Source organism: Mastigoproctus giganteus, chromosome 5, assembly GCF_048544385.1.
Source record: "Mastigoproctus giganteus isolate SK-2022 chromosome 5, ASM4854438v1, whole genome shotgun sequence".
Lineage (NCBI taxonomy): Eukaryota > Metazoa > Arthropoda > Arachnida > Uropygi > Thelyphonidae > Mastigoproctus > Mastigoproctus giganteus.
This window is the reverse complement of record NC_143579.1, coordinates 73,619,957-73,644,804: the sequence shown is the minus strand read 5'-3', so window position 1 is coordinate 73,644,804 and position 24,848 is coordinate 73,619,957. Positions and strand designations below refer to the sequence as shown.

General features: G+C 38.7%; 1 protein-coding gene across 2 annotated transcripts in view; it reads left to right on the top strand.

Annotated features, from left to right (window-relative positions):
• Positions 1-24,848, top strand: part of fwd (phosphatidylinositol 4-kinase beta fwd) — a 241,061-nt gene that overhangs the window by 45,117 nt on the left and 171,096 nt on the right. For both annotated transcript variants that reach the window (XM_090374066.1, XM_090374067.1), the window contains exon 2: positions 3,845-4,707. In XM_090374066.1, coding sequence (XP_090230192.1) covers positions 3,912-4,707 — 796 coding nt within the window. In that variant the 5' untranslated portion in view covers positions 3,845-3,911. The remainder of the gene's footprint in view (positions 1-3,844; positions 4,708-24,848) is intronic.

Here is a 24,848-nt window from a genome sequence, read left to right as displayed (position 1 = left end):
CTTATCTTTGGTAGCACTCCGATTTCTGGGCAAAATGATATATCTCTTTTGGGGTTTGCCCTGACTTCTAATTTCTCCTGGCAGAAGCACATTACAAATATTGCTTCCTCTGCATCTAAAAAACTTGGTTTTCTCTTTCACTCTCGGCATTACTTTTCTTCCAAACAGCTGTTTACTGTGTACAAATTGCAAATCTGCCCTACCATGGAATATTATTCCCACAACTGGGGTGGTGACCCCAAAACCTCTCTCAGGCTTCTAGATTCCATTCAGAAGAGGGCATTACGTTAATTAATGACTCCTCTCTAACAGAGTCTCTCCACTTACGGTTTCATAGATGTACTGTTTCTGCTGCATGTCTTTTCTACAGATACTTCCATATGCACTGTTCTTCTGAATTGGCTTCTGTAATTCCTGCTCTCTTTCAAAACAGTCCGAACATGTGCCACCACCAGCCAACATCTATTTACTGTCCAGCTTCAAACTCACAGAGCCAACTTTTCATCTTCCTCATTTATTCATTCAACTGCTGTTTTCTGGAACAACCGTCCTTCATACGTATTTCCCGAAAATTGCGGTCTACAGAAGTTCAAATCTAATGTCAACAAATATCTTCTTTCGTCTTCTCAACCTCCAAACCAAGCACGGTACTAAGTACTACAGGTTCTAATACCTCTCTTGTTTGGGGTTTTCATTAAAAAAAAAAAAAAAAAGATTTTGAGATAACTGAGGAAAGTGGAAGAGAAATTGTTGGAGTTAAAAGTAAATGAGGTACCTGGTTTTATGGAATAGTCAGTTATTTTAAAAGAAGCAGCAAAAGAGGTAAGCAAACCAACCATAAATGAGAACATCCATGGATTCAGAGGGTGAGCCCTACAGAGTGGAGATGTACAAATAACTTCTATTCATTAAAGCTGATCAAAGGGTAAGGTGAGTAGTTGCAGACCTACCTGTAAGCTTGATTTCTGTGCTAGGAAAAATAATGGAGTTAATGGTTAAAGAAATACTGCAGGAGCATCTTTAAAGAAATGCTGTTTATGGTGCAGTTGCAGTATGGATTTGTTAAAGGGAGATCTTGCCTGATCAATCTGATTAGCTACTCCGGTGCAGAAACTGGAAAGTGGAATGCAATGTGCTATCATCGGCAAAACTATGGATAGCATTTCCGGTCAATGGAAGGTCATTAATATACAAGAGGAAAAGAGTGGGGGAAAGAACTGAACATTGGGGGGGGCACCAGCATTAGTGGAGAAGTTAGAAGACCGAGCCATCTACCATTGCGGTCAGAGAGAAAACTGGATAACCAATTACAAAAAAAAAAATTTTTTTTTTAATGAAAACCCCAAACACGAAAGGTGTCAAAACCTATAGTACTTAGTTCTGTGCATGGGTTGAAGGAGAAGTATGGGGGGAGGGGGATGCCAGAAACTTTGCTTTAGAGACTAAACATGGGTTTTACCACTTCAAGCCTCCGATAAGCAAAGTGGTGGTATTTCACCGGTTAATGAGGGTCAACTACCACCTAATCTTGCCAATCCATAAGATGGAAGCTTGTTTAGAAGACCTGTTTAGAAGACCTTTATGCCAAATACGATCGAAAGCCTTTGAGAGATCAAGAACAACTGCTTGTGTTTCACCGAATTTTTCCATTGAATTTGTCCATAAATGTGTAACATAAGCCAGAATATCACCAGTGGATCGACACTAACAGAATTCATACTGGCAATCGTTGATCAGACGGAAGGATTCTAAGTAGTTTAAGAGTTGGTGGTTAATTGATTTTTCCATTACTTTAGAAAGAGTAGAAGTAATTGCAATGGAAGGATGATTGGATGGGAGGGATTTGTCACCCTTTTTAGTTACTGGCTGGATATGAGCAAATTTCCGAGCAGAAGGAAAAAGACCTTTGGAATACGAAAGTGAAAAAAAAAAAAAAAAGCGGCAAAGAACAGGATTAAGTTCAGGAGAACAAGTGGAGAAATACCATCAGGACCTGGAGTTTTATTAGCATCCAGATTCGTCAAAATCCTTCTGACATCCTTTTGATTGAAGACCACAGGAGGCCTTAAATAGAGCGTGTTAGGAATGGTTGGGTATTGTTTGTTGCAATGTGCTAATAAGAGAAATGGATGAGCAGTAGAGCAGAAGATGCACAGAAATGGAATTCTTGTGGTTTATGCATATTGTTTTGGATCGTTTTTTATATATATATTATTATTATTATTAGCCATATGGTGCAAGGAAGCCTGAGGCTTATGCCGCACCAGCAAAAAAAAATTTCTGAATTACCCTGAGAGAGAGAGAAAGAGAGAGTCAGAAATAGAAGGGAATCACCAAGAAAGAGAAGAATGATGATATCCAGCTCAGGACCCTGGGTGTGACAAGCCCATACTCACCAGATGTGAGTCCCTGGGGTTATATATACAGGGTGATTAACTACCAGTGCGACAAACTTGCAGGAGGTGTAGGGGGCACAAAGACGAATCGGAATCACATAGCATTGCAAGGTCCGAAATGCCTTCGTCATGCGGTAGAGGACGTTGAACTGGAGGTCGCGTGAACAGCGATCCTGCTGGTCGTCAGCATTTGCGAACCGGTTCCCGAGGCAGTAGGATGGACGAGTATTCAAACGTTGAACTGGCCGACATGCACCTCGCGTATGGAGCTGCGGACTGTAATGGGAGCACCGCTCTGCGCTTGTACCAGGAATGTGTCCCACACAGGCATGCTCCTCATCATACGATTTTCGCACGTGTGCACAGAAGGTTACGTGAGACTGGTTGTTTCACGAGAGGTACTATGAATCGAGAGCGACCGACGAGGACGCCAGACAATGAAGAGAATGTCCTACATCTTGCAGAAGGCAATCCGAGTACGAGTACTCGAGCGATAGACCAATGATTGGGTATTTCCCAATCCACTGTATGGAGGATACTATCAACAAACCAAATGAGTTCATACCATCTGCAAGGCATCCAATCATTGGAGCCTGCGGATTATCCACTCCGGAGGACTTTTGCTATTTAGTTTCTTCAACAGAAACGGTTCGCAAATGCTGACTTCCAGCTGGATCGCTGTTCATTCGACCTCCCGCTCAACGTCCTCTACTGCATGATGAAGGCATTTCGGACCCTGCAGTGCTATGTGATTCCGATTCGTCTTTGTGCCCCCTACACCTCCTGCAAGTTTGTCGCACCTGTAGTGAATCACCCTGTATATTGTTTTATTACCATTTGCTAACATGCCTGAAATGTAATTCACTATGAACATTAACTAATTAGTATTAGTATTGACAATATGATGCAAGGAAGCAAGACTTGTACAGCACCAGCCAAAAGAAAACACACGCACGCACACTTCCAAATTTTATCATTTGGAAGCTTGTAAAACAAACACTAAATACCAGAAGTGCCTTAAATGTCTTCCGGAATTTCATATTGCAACGAGCTATAATCCACCTTGTACAGCACCAGCCAAATTGCATGCGAATGGGTTGCAAGCCATTCGCATACAAACTGCGAATGGCTTACAACCCATAGGTTGAAAAACACTGATATATGTAGCCTGAAAAGTTATTGTATATAATTTATGTGAATTTCATTGTATTTACTATGTTTGGAAATAAAAATGAAAGTTATGACTTAGCTTTCATAACGCATTTATTATCTCCCTGAATGTACACACTACTGAAGAACTAAAAGCATTGCTTTTTTTTTTTTTTATGTTAACTTTAAGGTAAAATTTACTTGAAATATGTTTATAAAAAATGTTTTAATTATTAAATTATATTAACAAACTTAAATGCTTGGATATATAAATTTAATGAAAATGCCTTTCTTTTAAGGTCATGAATCGTTGGACTTATCTGTGATGGAAGAATGTACATTTGTTAGCTTTCTGAGTGCCACATCATGGCAGAGGATAATATTAAAGATGGTGATTTATCTAAGCGCTTACGACTTACTCTCGATGTTGGAATCCATGGTTACATTAGAGGATCTCTGGTACGAAGGCAGCCAACAAATACTTCACACCAGCGCAATTATAGCTTGGATTTTAGGACACACCAGTCAAATATCCATACTCACCACCGTAACCGCAGCTTAGATTCTGTGTTGCAACAGATTCCAGAAACAAGCAGAGTACCTGTAAACCCACAGTCTGTTGACATTGTCTCATCCTACATTCCAAGTGACTTTTCTATCGAAAAATCTGTGCCATGTATTCAAAATACATCTAATGGTTGTGCCGTCGTACCTGGAAGTGTTAGAGATACAGATCGTACTAGTTTAGCTTCTGATGATAGTGGAATTTTTAATTCTGACGATGGTGAACGCTGTAACAAAGTAATGACAAGTGAATTCTCAGGCCTTAGGAATGAGTTCCTAATCCCACCTTCTGCTACTGGTGTTTTACACAACTGTAAGAAAGGTCAAAATGTGATTTCAGTGGAATCAGATGTATGTAATACACCAACATTTTGTATGAATGTGGAACAAAATAAACAGAACAAAAATTCTGATCTTCAAGCTGGTGGTGATAGTAGTTCTGTAGAATCAAACCAAAGATCAGCTATCGTGATGTTTCCTAAGCCTCCACCCAAGGAATCATGGCTGTTACGCTTATTTGAGTCAAAACTTTTTGATATGTATATTGCCATAACCTACCTTTTCAATTCTAAAGAACCTGGTGTCCAAACATATATAGGTATGTTAATTCATCTGTTGATACATTGTTTGAAAAGTATTCTATTTTCCTTTATAATTAAATATACACTATTAATATATAGATAACCTCTTATCAGAATGCAAAAAGAGTATTTTTAAAAAAATAAAATATTAATCGAATAACTCTTACTTTAATAGCCTTTAATGCTTCTCATAATAGTTCTTAATAGTCTTTGTACCTTTAGCTCTGTAACCCTTAATCCTTTTCTTTAATCTCCTTATCACTGCATTTAATGCAAGTGATAAGGAGATTAAAGAAATTCCCAGCTCTCCCACTTTTGCGATCTAAGCTGGGCATTATTTACAATATTCCAACAACAGTACAATAGTGGTACAAATAATAAATCATAATTTACAAACCCACTAGCTACATTTAAAAATAAGCTAATAAACATGCTTAAATCTATTAAACTATTAGTCAAATACAAATACAGTAAAAATTTTCAAATAACTTATCCGTTCCCACAAGCTCAAAATTCTTCGACCTCACACCAGTACTCTTGTAGCCAGTGTTTTGTTTAATGAGTGTATTTTCAATGGTTTGATACACTCATACCTCAGGGGCTCATATCTGGTGAGTATGGGCTTAGCAAACCCAGGGTCCTGAGCTGGGTATCATCTTTCTTGCTTTCTTGGTAATTCCCTTCTACGTCTCTCTCTCTCTCTCTCTCTCTCTCTCTCTCTCTCTCTCTCTCTCTCTCTCTCTCTCTCTCTCTCTCACACACACACACACACACACACGCACACAGGGTAATGTGGGAATTTTTTTTTGGCTGGTGCAGCGTAAGCCTCAGGCTTCCTTGCACCATATGGCTAATAATAAATAATGTTAAAATTATTACTTGCATCCAACTGCTTAATGAATTACCTAATGACCATGTCATAGTAATTTACCAGAATGGTTAAGCAAGACTTCACCTTAACAAACACATGCTGGTATCTGTCGAAGATGTCATTCTTTTCATGATGGTCCTAAATGGCATCCTTAACTATAGACTTCATGGTCTCCTACCACAGAAGTCAAGCCTACTGGTCTATAGTTAGCTACCTCCTCTTTGGCACCAGTTTTGTAGATTGGGGGAAACAATGGCACTTCTCAAATGCACTGGAGAACCATCTCACACTTCAAGGGAATCTTCCCTATGTTCGTTGATGTTCTCATTAACATTCTCAACAGTTTATATGTAGCCTTTTTAATTACAACTGAACACATGCCCCCTTTCTCTGGAGCCTTGCCCATTTTTCATCTCAGTAGCATTTTCTGACAAATACTCGATATCATTATATCACTTATTTTACAGCAGTTTGATACTTTAACATTCCCCCAGAGTTTCAAGCTTAGTTTTAACTGTAAATATTCAGTTCAGTTTAACTCATCTGCCATTTCTGCTGGGCTTTCTATAGACCTTCTAGTGCAAATAATTAAGGTAAATATTGTATTTACTCTTTTCTTTCTCATATTCACATGTGAGAATTCCTTATCCCCATTCTTAGCTCTTTGCTAATGCTTTTTTCATAATCAGCTTTTACCTGTCTTATCTTGTCATTGCCAGAGAATATGTGAAAAAGACATTTCATTATATTTCTCACATATTTGCTTAATGCTCATACGGGAATCACATGATTGTCTGTAATTGTCGCATGCTTGCTTCTTTTGCTCAGTCAGACTCTTAACCTCACTTGTCATCCATTTGGCATATTATGTTTATGGAATTTATCTACTGATAGAAATGCATTTGTAAATGGCTTGGAAGATAAATCCCTTGAATTTTTTTCCCATAGTATATTTGAATCCAGTACCATACAGAATTTACTCAATACTCAGTTAACTGGACTGACGTCCAGTTAATTGAGCCCAAGAAAGATCTCATTCCATCATAGTTTCTTCTCTTGAAATCAAATATTTTGCCTTTAGTTTTTACTACGTAGATTTTTTTAGATGCAATCCTTTTTTTGGTGTTGTGGTCACTGCCTTCTGTTGGTTCCCCCACTGTCAAGTTTTTGATACAGTTAGGTTCCTTAGTGAGAACTAGATCTAGGATATTAGAGCCTCTTGCACAATCTTGAACATTCTTGGATAACTAGCAGTCATTTAGTTTGTTCAAAAACCTTACCATAAGTGTATTTCCAGTTCATGTGTTCTAGTCTATAAGAAGTAGGTTGAAGTTGTCCTTAATGAGACAGTTGTGCTTGCTAGCCGATTCAGATTACCTAAAGAGATTTTTGTCATTCTCCTTAGAGATGTTTGGCCTATTACATAATCCTACTATCATCTTTCCTTTACTGCAAGTTCAGTTTCACACTACAATAATTCAACGTCTGCAGTACCGTGATCTGACTTGGGGAAGATTCTTTTCATCTTCATGCTGATCTTCAGTTTAGTAAACTGTATTTTTGTTTTAAAACTTCTGATTATTTTCAGAAGGAAAAAGAATACTGAAAATAAAGTTTCCAGCTGGAATTTTTGTTCACACATGGATTGATGAACGGTTTACTTATGTCAGAATATGCTGTATTTTAGATCTCATTAGGAATTTAAGGTCTGAGTTTTATGTTCAGTATTAACTTACCTTTTAAACCATCAACTGATGGTTTAGGACATAAGTTATGGACCTTCAAAAGTTCAGTTATATACTTGAATATATGGCATATCTTCATTTTTTATTTAAAATTTGTTGGTATGTGAGGTCTCCCACATCTTGCACCATCCTCTGTTATATCACATATATCTTGGCAGTGCATGCACCATTCAGTTATTGTGCCATTCAAATATTAAAGCATATTTTCATTATATGCTTCAACCAATCGTTTCTAGTCACTTAGATGATTCCTGTATCAAAAAGCAAAGTGTTATTGAAGCTTTTTGTGTACAAAGTAACTTTCAGAAAAATGACAGTATGGAATTGCCATATTTCCCACTGTATGAGATGCACTTTTTTTCCAAAAATCTATCTCGGAAAATGACACCGTCTCTTATAAGGTGATGTTCACAGCTATCAAAAACAAACATGTTGTATGACATGTCTTGCTGATGATTTTAGAGTTTTTACCAAATTACCAGTAATTTTATGAAACTTGCTAAAATGTTAAAAACGTTTAAATAAATCACTACTAAATTTGACCTTTGGGGGAAAACCTTACTGGATCTGTTCAGATACCATAATGAATATTTTTATGGTGTTTTTGTAATGAATATTTTCATGGTATAGCCATAGCCACTGTGCATATGCAAGCTTAATCAACTTTACCATAAATTTCATATTACAGTACCCTATTATGATGGCATCAACAAAGAAATGGCTTGCTTACATAATTGGCTACAAATTACAAGTCATCAAAGGGACATGGAAACAGAGCCTGCAGAAAGACATTTTGGGCCACTACCAACAAAGAAGATGATTTAAGATTAATGGAAACAAGAATAAACTCAGTATGACAATCAAAAGCAAGCATAACCTTCATTGACCAACAACAAAATGGGCAGGACTTCCTACTATTAATGGGTAATGGAACAGAGGAACTGTGGTATATCTGTGTCAACAAAAACAGTCATTTCTGAGGCCAAAGTCAGGGTAGCAGCATAGGTCTGATGATTTTGGTGCAAGTTGGTGTTATATATTTATGAAGCTAAACGGCTTAACTATAAGGACACGACACAACAATGTGAAAACCAAATCCTGGAATTTCACAGATTTATAATTAATGGTAGGAGGCACAATGAGCTTGGCCAAATTGGTAATATGGATAAAGTACCTTTTAACATTTGATGTACCTTCAAATAGAAGTGTGGATGTCAAAGGTACAAAATCAATAACTGTGAAGATATTAGGCCGTGAAATTGTGCTGATGGTGCTGTTTTGGCTTGCTGTGCTGATGGAATGAAACTTTCACCTCTCGTATTCTAGAGGAAAAACTGTCAAAAGTGAAAAATTCCACCAGGTATTTTTGTCCATGTTTTGTCCTAAGGGGGGTGGATGGATGAAGACAAAGTCAAACTATGGCTTGAAAGAGCATGGTCATGGTGGCCTTCTCAAGAAACCAGCTCTACTGGTATGGGACCAGTTTTGTGTGCGCAAAACTGGTCCCATACCAGTAGAGGTCACAAAGAGGAGGGTAGAAAAGTTAAAAACACAACTTGCTGTAATTCAGGCGGACTTAATGGCCACTGGTTAAGTAGTTATTACTCAGATTATAACACAGCTCACACTCTGTTACTTATAGAATAGGAATCTCAAATATCTTTAACCCATATATGACAAATTGTTGACTTTGGACATTCAAAAAGAAGACCTCATTGTACATAAAGATTGGTGTTATGGCATTTTGATAATTTTCAAAGATGTTTAATTTGGTTTTTCAGTAGTATGATTTGTTTCCAGTAAAGTATAGATATGGTAGTTTTACGGTGTCAATCCTGGTCTTAAGCTGCTTATATAAATCTGAGTTTTTTACACCCCTACAAAACCATTGGTATTGATTCTGGTAAAAGTGCTGCTGTTTTCTGTTTCTTGCTTAAGAGTTAGATAATGAGGCAAATAGCAAAATTATTGGGGATTGTCTACATTGTTAATGATAAAGTTGTTTTGCAATTCTATTATTTGATTACATATTTTGCTATAATTAGTTATATTTGAATCAAAGTCTCTCATATTGGATTCAACAGCAACCAAGTCAGTGTGCATTGTGCTGATGGAATGAAACTTTCACCTCTCCTTGTATTCTAGAGAAAAACTGTGGTGCACATTTTTAGAAAGCTTTCTGTTTTGTTGAATTTTAAAAAGTTGTAGTATAGTTGCCTTTTCATATATTTAAATACGGGGCAGACTGGTGCAGGTGCCTAGGCAATGATTGGCAGTGGAACCATGGCATTTGTTAGTTGCTACTGCAAAAAAAAAAAAAAATGTTGTGAGCTGTCAGGGCCAACAGCTGGTCTGTCCCTGATTTTTAAAGTTTGATAAATCAAACTTTAAAAATCAGGGTCTTAATTTTTAAACTTATGCCCATTGGATTGCAGAGTTCAGAACCTTTCATAGTGTTTAGGTTAACAATAATAATATATCATGGTTATGAGCTGCATAGGGAGTTAGGTGAGATGCTTCATAAAAACACTATCTTGAGCCAGTAGCAAATTTTTTATAATTGCAAATCATGAATTCTAGTACAGTGAAACTTCTCCTAACGGACACCTCTCTTTAACGGACATCTCTCTACAACGGACATTTTCAAATTCCCCAACTCTCCTCTGTTGGTTTTAACGTGTTTTCAGCTTCTGTCTAGTGGACATTCTCTGTAACGGACACGGACAGGTTATCTGCACTGTTTCGTTTAGATTAGCACTTAATTTGATCTCCCCATAACGGACAGCATGCGAGCTCACGGCCCTTTTTCTAGGAATGTTTCTTCCACGTATTGCCTCAATCCTGTGTTTATTTTCTATTTCCGATTCTCTGAATTTTATCAAAGTTTATGTCACGGTTCTAAACCCTTTTTCAAGAATTTTAAGGCGCGTGTAAAACTTCTGATGAATTCGGTGTGTGCAGGGGGGGGGGGGGGATTTTGTCGGCCTTTCGTCTTTTGAGTTTGAGTTTTCAGTTTTGTTCAGTGTCTGTCGTGTTATGGAATCAGAACACATTGTGCGTTTTCTAATTGCGTTTCCTCTTCAGGAAACGCAATTAGAAAACGCACAATGTGTTCTCGTAAACATTTAACGTTAAAAGATAAAGTCTAACTCATTAATGCGTATGATCGGCAAAAAAGTAGTGTTCGCAATCTCGCTGCAAAATTCAAAATCGGGAAGATGCAGGTAAGCGACATCCTAAAGGGAAAAAAATGAACTGCTCAAACAATTTTGGCAACACGGAAATGATTGGGTTCAAAAATCATTCCCGAAAACTGTTGGACTTCAAATTGACAGTGTTACGCCTGAGTGGGTTTGTCGCGCACGTGCTAAAAAAATTCCCATTAATGGGCCTATTATTAGGGAAAAGGCTTTGGAGGTTATGAAATCTATGGGATTAAATGAGTTCAAAGCTTCTGTGGGATGGCTAGACAAGTTCAAAACTCTGCATAAAATTTCTTGGAAAACCGTAAGTGGTGAAGGTGGATCTGTTGATACTGGGGTTGTAACAGAGTGGACCGTCAAATTGGAAGATTTATGTGGTGATTTTGAAGCTAAGGATATTTACAGCTGTGACGAAACAGGGTTGTTTTTTAAAGCTCTTCCTGAAAAAACAATGAGTCTAAAAAAGGAAAAGTCCCAGTGCAGAAAAATTTCTAAGGAACGCTTGACTACTATTGTGTACAAATATGCTGGGAGACTTTGAACAACCTCTTGTTATAGGAAAACCACAAAATCCTCGTTGTTTCAAGGACATAAAGTTGAATCTTTTGAATGTTGACTGGAAGTCTAATAAAAAAAAAGCGTGGATGACACGAGATATCATGAGCGAATGGATAAGTCACTTTGACCAAAACATGATTCGTCAAATCAGAAAAATTATTCTTTTCATGGATAATGCTGCATCTCACCCACACATTGAATTGTCCAACATTCAAATCGTTTTTCTGCCACCAAACACATCTACAAAGTGTCAGCCCTTGGATCAAGGGATAATAAAAAATTCTAAACTTCACTACAGAAAACGTGTTTTAAGACATCTCATTGCAAACATGAACGATGTAACATGTGCGAGTGACCTTGAAAAGAAACTCAGCATCCTAGATGCAATTCAGTGGATTTCCTCTTCAGGAAACGCAATTAGAAAACAAATTGTTTTGTAAAGTCTGGCTTCTCAAACGCAAAAATTGAAGTTGTGAAGAGGAATGTGGAGCACCAAGAAGAACAAGAACTTCAACATCTATTGATAATGTACGATACTTCCGCTACAAGTGACCCTGGCTACAAAGATATAGACTCGAACCTCACCGCAGAAGATGGTGCTCTAGATATCAACGACGTTATCATCGATATTTTTCAAGAAGTTCCTCATGAGGATGAAGAAATGGAACGAGGTCATTCTATCGAAGAACATATTAACGACGAACCACCGATGAAAATAGAAGAAGCGCTCATACAAATCAATCGTTTAAAAATGTTTTTCGGCGCTGAAGAAGATACTGAAGGACTTTCGATGGTTTCTTCACTCCAAACAAATGTTGAAATCAAAATTATCAGCCGGAAGAAGGTGCAGAAGAAAATAAGTGATTACTGTATGTATTTTTCTTAAGATAAAGTCATAATATGCATAACACAATTGTATGTATATTATTTAGAAAAATATTGTGCAAAATCTGTATATAATTTAATTTAATTTTACATTAAACGTTTAACGATTTTTCTTTATCTCTTGTGTATGTAATTGTTTATTATTTACAAAAATATTGTTCAAAATCTGTATATATTTTAATTTAATTTTACATTAAAAGTTTAACGATTTTTCTTTCTGTTTTTTTCTCCCTCAGACTTCTTGTTAGCGGACACTTCTCTTTAACGGACAAATTTTCGTTCTCCATGGCTGTCCGTTAAAGGGAAGTTTCACCGTAGTGTGTCATTCTTAAATCTCCCCTCCATGTGAGCACCTGTAAGGGGTGAGGGAACCTCCCAGTGATGCTGCTGGTCTTCCAGATTAGCATCACTGGGATCCAACGTTCATACCGTGGTTCCAGGGTTACATTATTGGAATCCGGCGTGTGCAGCTGTGCACTGCCACCCGTGGAAACTCTGAAAGGGGGATCCTGGTGGTTGAGGGGCCTTAATACACCACTTCAGCCTCTGCTTTGACAAGACAGGTGGTCTCAGACTGGCCTGACTGCGATCAGTCGTCGGGTGGTTCTTACTACTAGGGTCAACTGCATTCCAATAAGTCACCCTCCCTTTGGTCCTAGGATGGGATTAAGGCTTATTGGAAGCGTGGGTATGATGCTCCTGAGCAAACTTGGTGTCCCCCTCGTAGGGCTCCGTAGTGAGCGAGGTACTTAGGGCATCTGAAATTTTTACTATACTCCTATGAGTAATTTAAATCTTATTTTTTCTGGGGCCCCAACAAGGCCCCCAACCTAATTGAAATGATAGCACGGAAAACACCTCCATAAAAAGAGCCAGAACTGAGGACACACCACCATCAGTGACACCACTCTTCCTCATTCTCTATTCCACCGGAGAGCAGTCATTTGGGAAGATGTCACCATTCTTTATCCAGAAAGGATTAGAAGGGTTGGCTGGATCACCAAAATCAGTTAAACGACTATATTCTGGCAACTTTCCGGTTGAAGCTTCAAGTGCAAAACAAGAGGAAAAAATCCTGAATTCTACATCCATAGGGGGGGAATACCTATCACCGTAATCCCCCACAGAACTCTAAATTCTTCTTGAGGTGTCATATAAGAGTGGGACCTTCTTCATGTCTCTGAAGAAGAGATCTGCTCTGAATTGAAAGACCAAGGAGTGACAGCTGTCAAGAGAATATCAATACGAAAGGATGGGAATCTCGTCCCTACCCGAGTTCTAATCCTCATATTAAACACCCCACGGCCTCCAAGTTCCATCAAGGCAGGCTATCTAAACTGCACAGTGAGGATTTACATTCCAAACCCACTGAGGTGTTTTAGATGCCAAAAATACAGCCACTCACAAACAGCTTGTCATGGTAACTCTGCCTGTGGTCGATGTGGCGCTAAAGACTACGAGAGCAGGGAATGTTCAGCTTTAAAACCGGTCTGTGTCAATTGCCAAGGAGAGCACCCTGCCTGCTCTAGAGCATGCCAGCGTTGGAAGGATGAAAAAGAAATCCAAAAATTAAAAACGGAGCTCAATATCTCCTACCCAGAGCCAGAAAATATATTCCACCAATAAATAGCGGGAAACCTTCATGCACCCAGAAGGTTTCTGCTAAGTGCACTATCGGTACACAAACTGAGATAACTGTACCATCACAAGAGTCATTCACTCCAATTACTCGCTATTTATTGCATTTACAAAAGCCCACCTAAAAAACACAGTCAGCTGCCACTCCGAAATCTACCTCCTAGCGTTCTGCCACTACCAAAACCAAGTGGTAAAGAAAAGCCAAAAAGATCGGAAGAGCCACCCGTAATACCAGAAACATTGGATGTAGAGGATAAGGAGGTACCAGAAGAATCAGTCTTGTAACTCTTTGCGGAAGAGGAAATGAACACGGGACAGTGTCCATACTTCCCCAAAAAAGATAAATCCAAGACTGATAAGCGTAAGCCCTCAGCACCTCGGAAGCCATCTGATGGACCCACCAATCCAAAATAATGGCTAAATTCCTACAGTGGAATTGTTTTGGATTCCGGCAAAATACTTTATGCAAAATACTTGAGGCCCTCCTGCAAAAGCACGAGCCAGTTTGCTTTTGCTTACAGGAGACTTACCTAAAGGCAAATGATGACCCTGACTAAAAATTGTAACATCATGATTTTTCGTAAGGACAGAATTGCGGGTAGTCCTGATCATGGAGGAGTAGCTATCCTTGTGGGCAACCAGACCCCAGTTCAGCATGTGCTACTTACAACTAGCATAGAGGCTGTTGCAATTTGTCTTATAGTGGGTTTTTGTTAACCATCTGCTCTATATATTTGCCACCTGGGACTGACATCTCCCAGGAAGATCTTGATGATCTTGTAATGCAGTTGCCTCCCCCTTTCTTACTTCTTGGGGATTTTAATGGACATAACCCTGTGGGGTAGTGCTAGCAACAATAGAAGGGGACGAGTCATCGAGCATATGCTAAATGACAATGACCTCTCTCTCTTCTAAATGTGGGAACAAACACTTTCTTCCACATGCCTATCCATACATTTTCTGCCATTGATCTTTCTATCTGCTCCCCCTTCTCTACTCCCTTCACTTACTTGGGAAGTGGAGGAGAACCCATACAGAAGTGATCACTTCCCTGTGATAACCTGTTTACACAGTGGGAGACAGTGTCTTCCTTCTAGGTTACTACGGTGGAAGACCAATCAGGCTGACTTGAATGCCTTCCAACATCAGGCAAAGTTTGACCTTAATGCAGTCAGTCAGTCAGGAGCCTATTAATGATGCAGTCATGTACATCACAGAAAGTATTGTTCAAGTAGCTGCCAGTGCCATTCCGAAAACATTTATCTACCCGGTTTCCACCTTTTCCAAACCATGGTGGAATTCACAGTGCACAGCAGCAAAAAAGACTCAAAACAGAGCCTGGGGGATATTCCGCAGATATCGTACCATGGTCAGTCTAATAGTCTTTAAACAGGCCCAAGCCAAAGCACGTTACATTCGCCGTCTGAGCCAAAAGGAATCATGGATCCATTTTACATCATCTATTTACCAGTCCACCAGCACTAAGATGGTCTAGGCTAAAATCTGGAAAATGAAGGGAAAATATACATTTCACCCTTCATTGATCCTAGGATATAATGGATGCACTATTGCGGAGCCAACTGCAATAGACAATACTCTTGGGATAACATTTTCGAACATCTCTGCGACATCTTCCTCTTCCCAGAGTTTCTGGTCTTGAAACATAATATCAAAAAACAGGCACTTAATTTCACATCAAAGGGTCTTTATCCCTATAGCCGGCCATTTACTGTACAGGAATTGAAAAGAGCTCTTATTGTTTCTAAGGCAAGTGCTATTGGATCAGATGGCCGGCATCCATTATGAAATTATTAAGCATACATTCTTCCACCAGAATCTATGGATCACCTGCTCCTTCTATTTAACAGAATCTTTGTTGAAGAGCAGTTTCCGGATGCCTGGCTCAAGGCAATCGTTCTTGTCTTTATCAAGCCATGAAAGGATCCTAAATTCCCTACTAATTACCGTCCTATCACTCTGCTCTGACTAGCTGTCTATGCAAAATCATGGAGAGAATGGTTAATATGGTATCTAGAATCAAATGACTCCAGCATCCAGTGCGGCTTCCGAAAACACAGATCAACTCTTGATCATTTAATTAGACTGGAAACATCCATTAGGGATGCTTTCCTAAAAAGGGAACGTTTGGTGTCGGTATTCTTTGACGTGGAGAAAGCATTAGCATTAGTAGAGGCATATGATGCAAGAAAGCAAGCTTATGCAGCATCAGCAAAAAAAAAAAAAAAAACCTTCCACTTCACCCCTCCATTTGTTCGAAATACCTGTCCAGCTGAGCCTTAAATTTATTTAGGCTATCAACTTCCACAACAAGGGATGGAAGTCTGTTCCACCAACCAACTACCTGCTGGCTAAAGGCAAATTTCTGCACATCTATCCTACATCTGTCTTTCCTTAATTTGAATTTATGCCCTCTCAGGTGATTATTCTGAGCAAGAGGAAGAATCCCATCGGCATTCAGCATGCTCAAACCATTCAAGGCTTTATACACCTCTATCAGATCACCTCGCCAGTGCCTAGTCATAGAGACTAGGCACTGGCAAGGCACCGGAGACTAGCATATGACACAACTTGGAGATTCGGCATCTTAAAAGATTTGCATAGCCTCGGTCTTAGAGGCATCTCCCTATTTTTATTAAAAACCTTTTAGCCAACTGGTCTTTCCAAGTTTGTGTGGGATCCTCACTCTCTCGTTCCTTTTACCAAGAGGAGGGAGTACCACAAGGGTCAGTATTAAGTGTTACGCTTTTCACCTCAAATATGGAGAATACGGAAAGGTCAGGGAATGACCACCGCACATCCCCGGAGCAGTATGGCCTTAGTGGCTAATGCTCCTAAAAACCAAATAACAACAACACTTTTCACCATCAAAATAAATTCCATCACAGAACAACTTCCTCCAATTGTCAGTTAGATTTACTGGGCAGTGCGCCATTCGATAGGTCTTGGGGTGAACACTGGATAAAGGAATGGTTGACTGCAAGAAGACAGACTTATTTTCAATGGACATGTTATTAGTGATAACGTTTTCTTTGTTTATGATATTGATGAGGATATATCAGGCTTAATGTCAAAATTTGCAGATGATACAGAGGTTGGCAGGGTGGTTAATGACAGTAATAGAGGTATGCTACTGCAGCAAAATCTAGAAAAATTATACAGAAAGCATGAGATGATTTGAACTGGAGTTTAATGTTATAGAAGTGTTTGCTATAAGTGGTTGACAAACTTGAAGGTTTATTTTTTGAGAACTTAGTGTAAATCAAAATGTAACTCCCAAAGAATTCTATGAACTCTTTTCATCTGATGAGAAAAGATGAACAAATTCATGGGGTTTAAAAAGTGAGCAGTGCTGTATATTTGTGTAAAATTCTGGTTAATAGATTGTGAATATATTGTTAGTAATTCATTCTTTCTAATCCTAAGCACATACCTTTAATTCAATTTTAGTATGTTATATTCACCAAAAAAGTCAACCTTCAAATTTTAGATTTAGTTATTCAAAGATCAATTTCCCAGTATTGTACTTCTACCTGCAGTGTTAGGAGCATGGTAATATTGTTTGCCATTCTTTTCAACCTTTGTATCATCAGAAACAACTAATGTTATTAGGTATGTTAGCACATATGCATCATAAAGCCTATTGTTTTCACTGTGTCTATTTGTGTATATGTATTAGCTCAACTTTTACTGGGTGGATGTTCCTAAAATTGTTTATATTTAAGTTTTAGAAAAATTTGAGTCATCCCAAATTTAAATAAAATTGGACCAATAGAAATCTGGCAATTATTATTTCTTTGTCCATTCAGCCACTTGTAATAACTCTACCCCCTATTGAACCATCCCAAGCTTCATTAAAATTGCCCAATAGAAATATAACAGTTATTATTTCTTTATCCATCTGCATATAATAACTCAATTCTCAGCAGGTGGATTTTCATGAAATTTTATATTTGGTTCTTTTAGAACAATTTGTTGAGCCCTTCCCAAGTTTTATTAAAATCACTCATTGAAATCTGGCAATTAATTATTTTATTGATTAATTTATTTTATTATTTATTTTTAATTAATTTAATATAATTTAAATTTTTATTTAATTAATTATTTGTTTTTCATTCATGTCATGTAGGCTATCCATATACCATATATTGTAGCTGAAGCATTGAGTACTGTTTGTTACCAATTACTGATTAGAGAGGCACCTCTGTAGCCAAGTGAGCAGGAGCAGCAGTGCATGGCACACGCTTCTTGATTAGACCGGGGTTCGAGCCCGTGGGCCCCGAGTGCCAAGCGAGTGATCTAGCGATTTACAAAGTGAATTTGAAAGCGCTTTACTTTCAAAGTTATTTATTTTCTGGCTCTTTGTAAATAAAGAAGGAAGCCTCCTATAAGAAAGAAAAGACAACTTTATTTTGTATATATATAACTACTTTTCTAACACGCTAACCACTAACCTATCGCTTGGTCACTGGTGGCACTGCTCCTGCCTCCACGTGGCAGGGCTGGTAACCTGGGGGATAAATCAACCCTCGGGGCTAAAAGGAGCAGTAATGGAAACCAATGAATTTCCACGTCTAGAGCCCAAGAGTGCTCAATATGAAAATCATGAAACCGACCATGACTTCTCTACCTCAGAGAGAATGAAAAAAGATGCAGGCAGACAGGAATCACCAGCCTTCCTGATTATCCATTCTCAGTTGGCAGAGCCTGTTAGCATGCTCTCCCCTTTCATCATACAACGATGCCTGGAACATTCAGCAGCATCACCAAAAATGGTGAAACGTCTCTAATCCGGGGACTTGCTAATAGAGACTTCTCTCCCAAGACACTCTGAACAACTATTAAAACTCACCACTTTAAGTGGAATTCCAATACAAGTCACTCCACATAACACCCTGAATTTGTCCAAGGGAGTGATTACTGAGTGGGATCTACTGAATGTTTCTGAAAAAGAAATAGTACAGGAACTAAAGACACAAAATGTAACTCAAGCAAAAAGAATCATGATACGAAAAGATGGTACCTTAGTCCCAACACGTAACGTAATTCTAACTTTCAATACACCGAATCTACCAGCATCAGTCAAAGCAGGTTACTTAAATTGCTGTGTTCGACCCTTTATCCCAAATCCCCTAAGATGCTACAAATGCCAGAAATTTGGTCACTCCCAGACAGCATGCCGTGGCATTTCAACATGTCCAAACTGTGGCTCCACAACTCATACCCAGTCAGAATCCAAAGCACAAACTCCACAGTGGCCTAATTGCAGGGGAAGCCATCCAGCATACTCTAAAGAATGTGATCTCTGGAAGATAGGCAAAAAAATACAAAAATATAAGACCGAAAATAGTCTCCTATCAAGAAGCTAGGAAACAAATTAAACTAATCATGCCAAATAGCTCTTATGCCTCAGCTATCCACTCTCACCAATCAGTAGCATGTCAGACGGAAGTGGCACTCTCTCCAGATAAATCAATCGAAGACTGGGCTCGATCAGTTCTATTGACCCAGCCTACATCAGAGCCAAACACAGTAGATCAAAGTATGAATACACCTCTCACAGTTCCAACCCAAATCATAACCCACGGTAAAGTAGCAGAAAAACTGCAAAAATCGGATCCTGTCGGGGTTACTCAACCACCTTCAACAAGGATGGATACCGATGATATGATCACCCAAGACCTTCTTGAATTACATGCAGAGGATGAAATGGAAGGTAACAATGATTCAACAAGCCCAACTTTCCCAGAAAAGAAAAACCTAAGCCAAATCGTCACAAACAACCCATTTATAAAAAACAGTCAGATTCATCTCCCTCTTACAAATCCAAATAATGGAAAAGATCATCCAATGGAACTGTAGAGGCCTTCGCAGTAACATCGATGATATCTATGAATTAATTCACCACTACAGACCTCTTGCAATGTGCTTGCAGGAAACGAATTTGACACCTCAGATCCCAATCAAAATCAAAAATTATACCAAGTTCAGACAAGACAGAGCTGGCCCTAACAGTGCTCACAGAGGAGTAGCAATACTCGTGGATTCAAGCATCCCCTCCAGACGCTTCCATTTACAAACTCCCTTAGAAGCTGTTGCCACTCGTGTTGTAAATGGTATTAAACTGACACTGGTTTCAATCTATCTTCCGCCAAATCATCAATATACTATTCAGGAAATCAAAGATCTTGTTTTGCAGCTACCATCTCCATTTTGTATACTAGGAGACTTTAATGTCCACCATCCAATATGGGGTTCCCCTATATCAGACAGACGAGGGAAACTTATTGAAATGTTGATAGACAGGCTGAATTTAACTTTACTAAATACTGGCACTCCCACGTATATTCATCTCCCTACAGGTTCAACATCTGCAATAGACCTTTCCATTTGTTCCCCAATCCTCTTTCCAAGTATAGAGTTATCCAATCTAAGTGATCCTTATAGCAGTGACCATTATCCGATAATCTGCAAAATTCAAACATCCTGTTCCTTCCCAACAGAAAATCCAATTAAATGGAAATTTTCAAGAGCTGATTGGACAAAATACAGAACGCACATATCATTTGACAACTACATTATTCAGTCCTGTTCCATCGACAGTGTTACTGAGCACATCACAAATCAAATTCTGACAGCCACATCCGCTACCATTCCTCAATATCAAGTTAAGAAATAGATGAAAAACAAAATTACTGGTGGAATGAAGACTGTAACCATGCGAAAAAAGAGAAAAACAAAGCGTGAAACCTTTTCCGCAAACACCCAACCACCTCCAATCTTATTAGTTATAAACGTCTTAGAGCAAAAGCTCGTTACATCATGCGTAAAGCGAAAAAAGAAAATTGGATTAAATTTTCCTCATCAGTAAATAAAAATGCCGATATCAGATTAATCTGGAGAAAAATAAAATGTTTAAACAGTAAATTCCCTTCTTTATCCACCCCACTACTGAACTGGAATGGACAGGAGCTTACTACTCCTACAGAAATATCAAATGCACTGGGGATCGTATTTTCTCAGTTGTCCTCTTCTACCACCTATGATCAAACATTTCAAAAACTTAAAACGGTTGCAGAGAAATCCAGACTAAATTTCACTGAAAATTCTGCTTGAAAATGGTTTATTTCATGGTTTATTTACCATGAAAATTTACCATTTTCATGGTAAATAAACCATTTACCACTCTTGAGCTGCAACAATCCTTTAACAACTCAAGAAACAGTGCTGCTGGCCCAGATGGGATATACTATGTAATGCTCCGAAATTTGGATCAGAGATCACTCTCCATACTGCTCGTATTTTTCAATCGAATTTTTTCCGAACATACCTTCCCAAGTTCCTGGCATCATTCTTATGTAATAGCAATTGCAAAGCTCGGTAAAGATAATTCTGTTCCAGAAAATTACAGACCGATATCCCTTACTAGCTGTCTAAGCAAAACCCTCGAGAAAATGTTACATCGCCACCTCACTTGGTTCCTGGAGTCCCAAAACTTGATTAACAACAACCAATTTGGATTCTGGAAAAATCGATCTTCATTGGATCTCATGATCAAAACAGAGACAAACATTAGAAATGCTTTCATCAAGAAGGAACATCTCGTCATGGTCTGTCTTGACGTTGAGAAAGCCTTTGACACTACATGGCGCTTCGGCCTCTTAAATGATCTGCATTCTCTTGGCTTGAGAGGTAATTTACCATACTTTATTAAAATTTTTCTTCATCGGAGATCCTTTCAAGTTCGTTACCGGGGAACCCTCTCTAAGATCTTTACCCAAGAAGAAGGAATTCTGCAAGGGTTGGTTCTCAGTGCCACTTTGTTTGCAATGAGAATGAACCATATAATTGAACTCGTTCCGAAAACTGTAGATTCGTACCTTTTCGCAGATGATCTCTCAATATCCTGTCATTCTCAAAACACGCATTATATTGAACGCCAGCAACAAATATCAATTAATCGCATCCTGACATGGGTGACACAAAATGGTTATAGATTGTCTAGCCAGAAATCTGCTGCCATTCACTTCTGTAACAGACACAATATGCATCCTGAGCCCGAGCTCCACTTGAATAACTATCCTTTTCCCATAGCTAATTGTATTCGTCTACTAGGATTATTTTTCGACAGCAAGTTAAACTTCCAAAAACACGTTGAATATCTCCGGACAAATTGTCAAAAGAAACTGAACATACTTAGAGTTTTATCAGCGACAACATGGGGAGCAGATCGTTACAGCCTGCTTCACCTATACAGAACCATAATTAGATCACGCCTGGACTACGGGCACCTGTTTTCGATTCTGCTAGGGAGAGTGTTTTACTCGCCTCAACCCTATTCAACATTCAGCTCTTAGAACAGCATTAGGTGTGTTCAGAACATCTCCAGTGCAAAGTTTATATATTGAAGCCCACGAACCTCCTAAATATTAGGAGAAAGATGTTGCTGTTAAACTATGCAGTCAAGATCCATAGCCAGGTAACCCATCCTACTTGGTCAATACTTTATGATCCGCTGTATATGACCCTGTATAGAAACAAACCACAGACAGTTTGGCCTGCTGGTATTAGGCTAAAACATCTAACAGAAGATTGGGATATACACTTCGATAAAATCTTGCAAGATTCTATAGATCCCCACCCTCCGTGGTCTGTCATCATGCCATATTGTGACAATTATTTGCACTAGTGTGGTAAAAACACTCTATCAGACTTTACCATCCAACAGCTACACATTGAACACACTCAGCATTTTCCTGACTTCGCTAAAATATATACAGATGGATCGAAGTCTGAGAGTGGATCGGGTGCAGCAATCGTACTCCCTGATAACATAATTTCTCTATCTCTTCTGACAGAGTGCAGTAGCTACACAACTGAATTATATGCCATAAAGCTTGCATTAGAAAATGTCTTCCATATGTCAATTCAAAAGAGCATAATATACGCAGACTCGCAAGGTTCCGTATTAGCATTGCAAAACAATTCCCCGCCTACTCACCCGTTATTAAAGCTCATCAAAACACAGTTGATGCGTCTTAGAGAGCATCAGCAAAAGGTTATCTTCTGCTGGATCCCAGGCCATACCGGAATACCAGGGAATGAAATTGCAAATGATGCTGCCAAAAATCCATCCAGCTCAGCCCCAACGAATTCGCTAGTACCCATCACAGATTATAAAATGAATATACAAAGAATATGTAAAGATCAATGGACTCTTCAGTGGCAAACGCAATTTCATAATAAACTACTTCAAATAAAACCTTTACCAAAATTATGGGCTTCTAGCTCCATAGCAAACAGACAAGAAGTAGTAATTCTAGCCAGAATCGGCCATACTCATTTAACCCATCTGTTTCTTTTGTCAGGAAATGATCCTCCCCAGTGTAGTCATTGTCATACACCACTCACAGTCAAACACATACTTCTGGACTGTACTCTATATAATAATGCTCCACTAATGTCTTTCAGTTCTCTGTCAAATTTAAAGGAACCTTTGTCACTTAGCCATATCATAGACGAAAAATCAAATCTCGCAGAATTCTTCTCCTTCCTAAAATGAATAGGATTGTATAACCGTTTTTAACTGCTTCTAAATCAACAAACGCAGGCGGTATGCACCACTTCCATAAGTGCAATATGGCCTAAGTAGCCATTGCACTTTAAACCCCAACAACAAAGGCCACCTCCGTAGCCAGGTGGGCAGGAGCAGCAGTGCATAGCACACGCTTCTTGCTTAGACCGGTGTTCAAGCCCGTGATCACCAAATACGGAGGATGTGGAAAGGTCAGGGAATGACAACCACATATCACCGGAGCAATATGGCCTTAGTTGCTAATGCTCCTAAAAACCAAATAACAACAACAATCCCAACAACAATCGAACCCGTGACCACCAAATACAGAGGATGCGGAAAAGTCAGGGAATGACCACCGCATATCCCTGGAGCAATATGGCCTTAGTTGCTAATGCTCCTAAAAACCAAATAACAAAAACAGCTGATTAGAGAAATGTGTGCAAAAATGAAATGACTTTGGTTCATACAAAAAAGTTGTTGCTTTTTGGCCCTTCTGCCCCCCCCCCCCCTCCCCCTTTTTTCCCCTTTATAAATCATGTCTATTTGCTGATGTGCCTGAAATGTAATAGTAATAACCACAGAGTGCAAGGAAGCCACAGGCTTTTGCTGTGAACTGGATGCAAAAAAAATAAAAATAAATAAACAATTTCACTTATACATAGATTTCAGTAAACCTGTTGACTTCCACAAGAAGGACTGTTATGCAAATTAAAGCAGTTTTGTATTGGGAACAAGTTACTGCAATGGATTAAGCAGTAAGTCAGTGGCAGAAGGCAAAGTGGTTATGAATGGGAACACTCTTCTTAGACTAATGTTAGTGGATTCCTGTAAGTTTTAGTGCTGGACTCCTTACTGTTATCACTATTAATGATACTGATGAAGCTTGTCCCAACAATCAATGACTCTTTGGCTTAAAGCAAATTTTCACTCACCTATCCTACACCATCCTTTTTCAATTTAAACTTGTGTCCTTATGTGTGTTCACGAAAGTAAGGATGCAAACAGCATTTAGTTTACGCGATCCATTTTAAAGCCTTATACACTTCAGTCAGGTCTCCTCGCAGGTGCCTAGTGTCCAGATGATGCAGTTTCAGAACTCTTGTCTTTCATAGTTAGAGTACACTTTGTACTCCTGACTAATCTTGTTACTCATTGTGTGGTACCCATTTCAACAGATTCGCATTCTTCCTCAAGTGAGAGTGGCTTAACCATTGCTTTTTACAACAAGATAATTATATCCTTGTTCTTGCTAGCAAAATTCATGTATATCATCAATAGAATCGCATGAGCTGTCCTTGTAGCATCTCTGCACTACTCAGAGAATTTTATATCTGACCGTACAGTAACCCACAGGTCTTCATTTTTCTCTGCTGCCTTGGGTGTGCAATAGTATCATATTGTTTTTATTCTAGGATTGGAACTTGGTTAAATAATGAGCAATTAAACCTGCCTTTAATTTCTTGGAGAATTGTAGATTTTTCTTGGACGCTTTGTAGTACTTCCTTCAGTGACTGTAAAGGCAGTAGAATTGGTGAATTGTAGTGATACGATTTGCATAGGATTGTTGATTTTGAATACATATTGTTACCCGTTAATTTGATTACACATTACATGCAAATTTGATTACGTTTCTTGTTTGTTGGGGTTTGGTCTTGATTTGGTT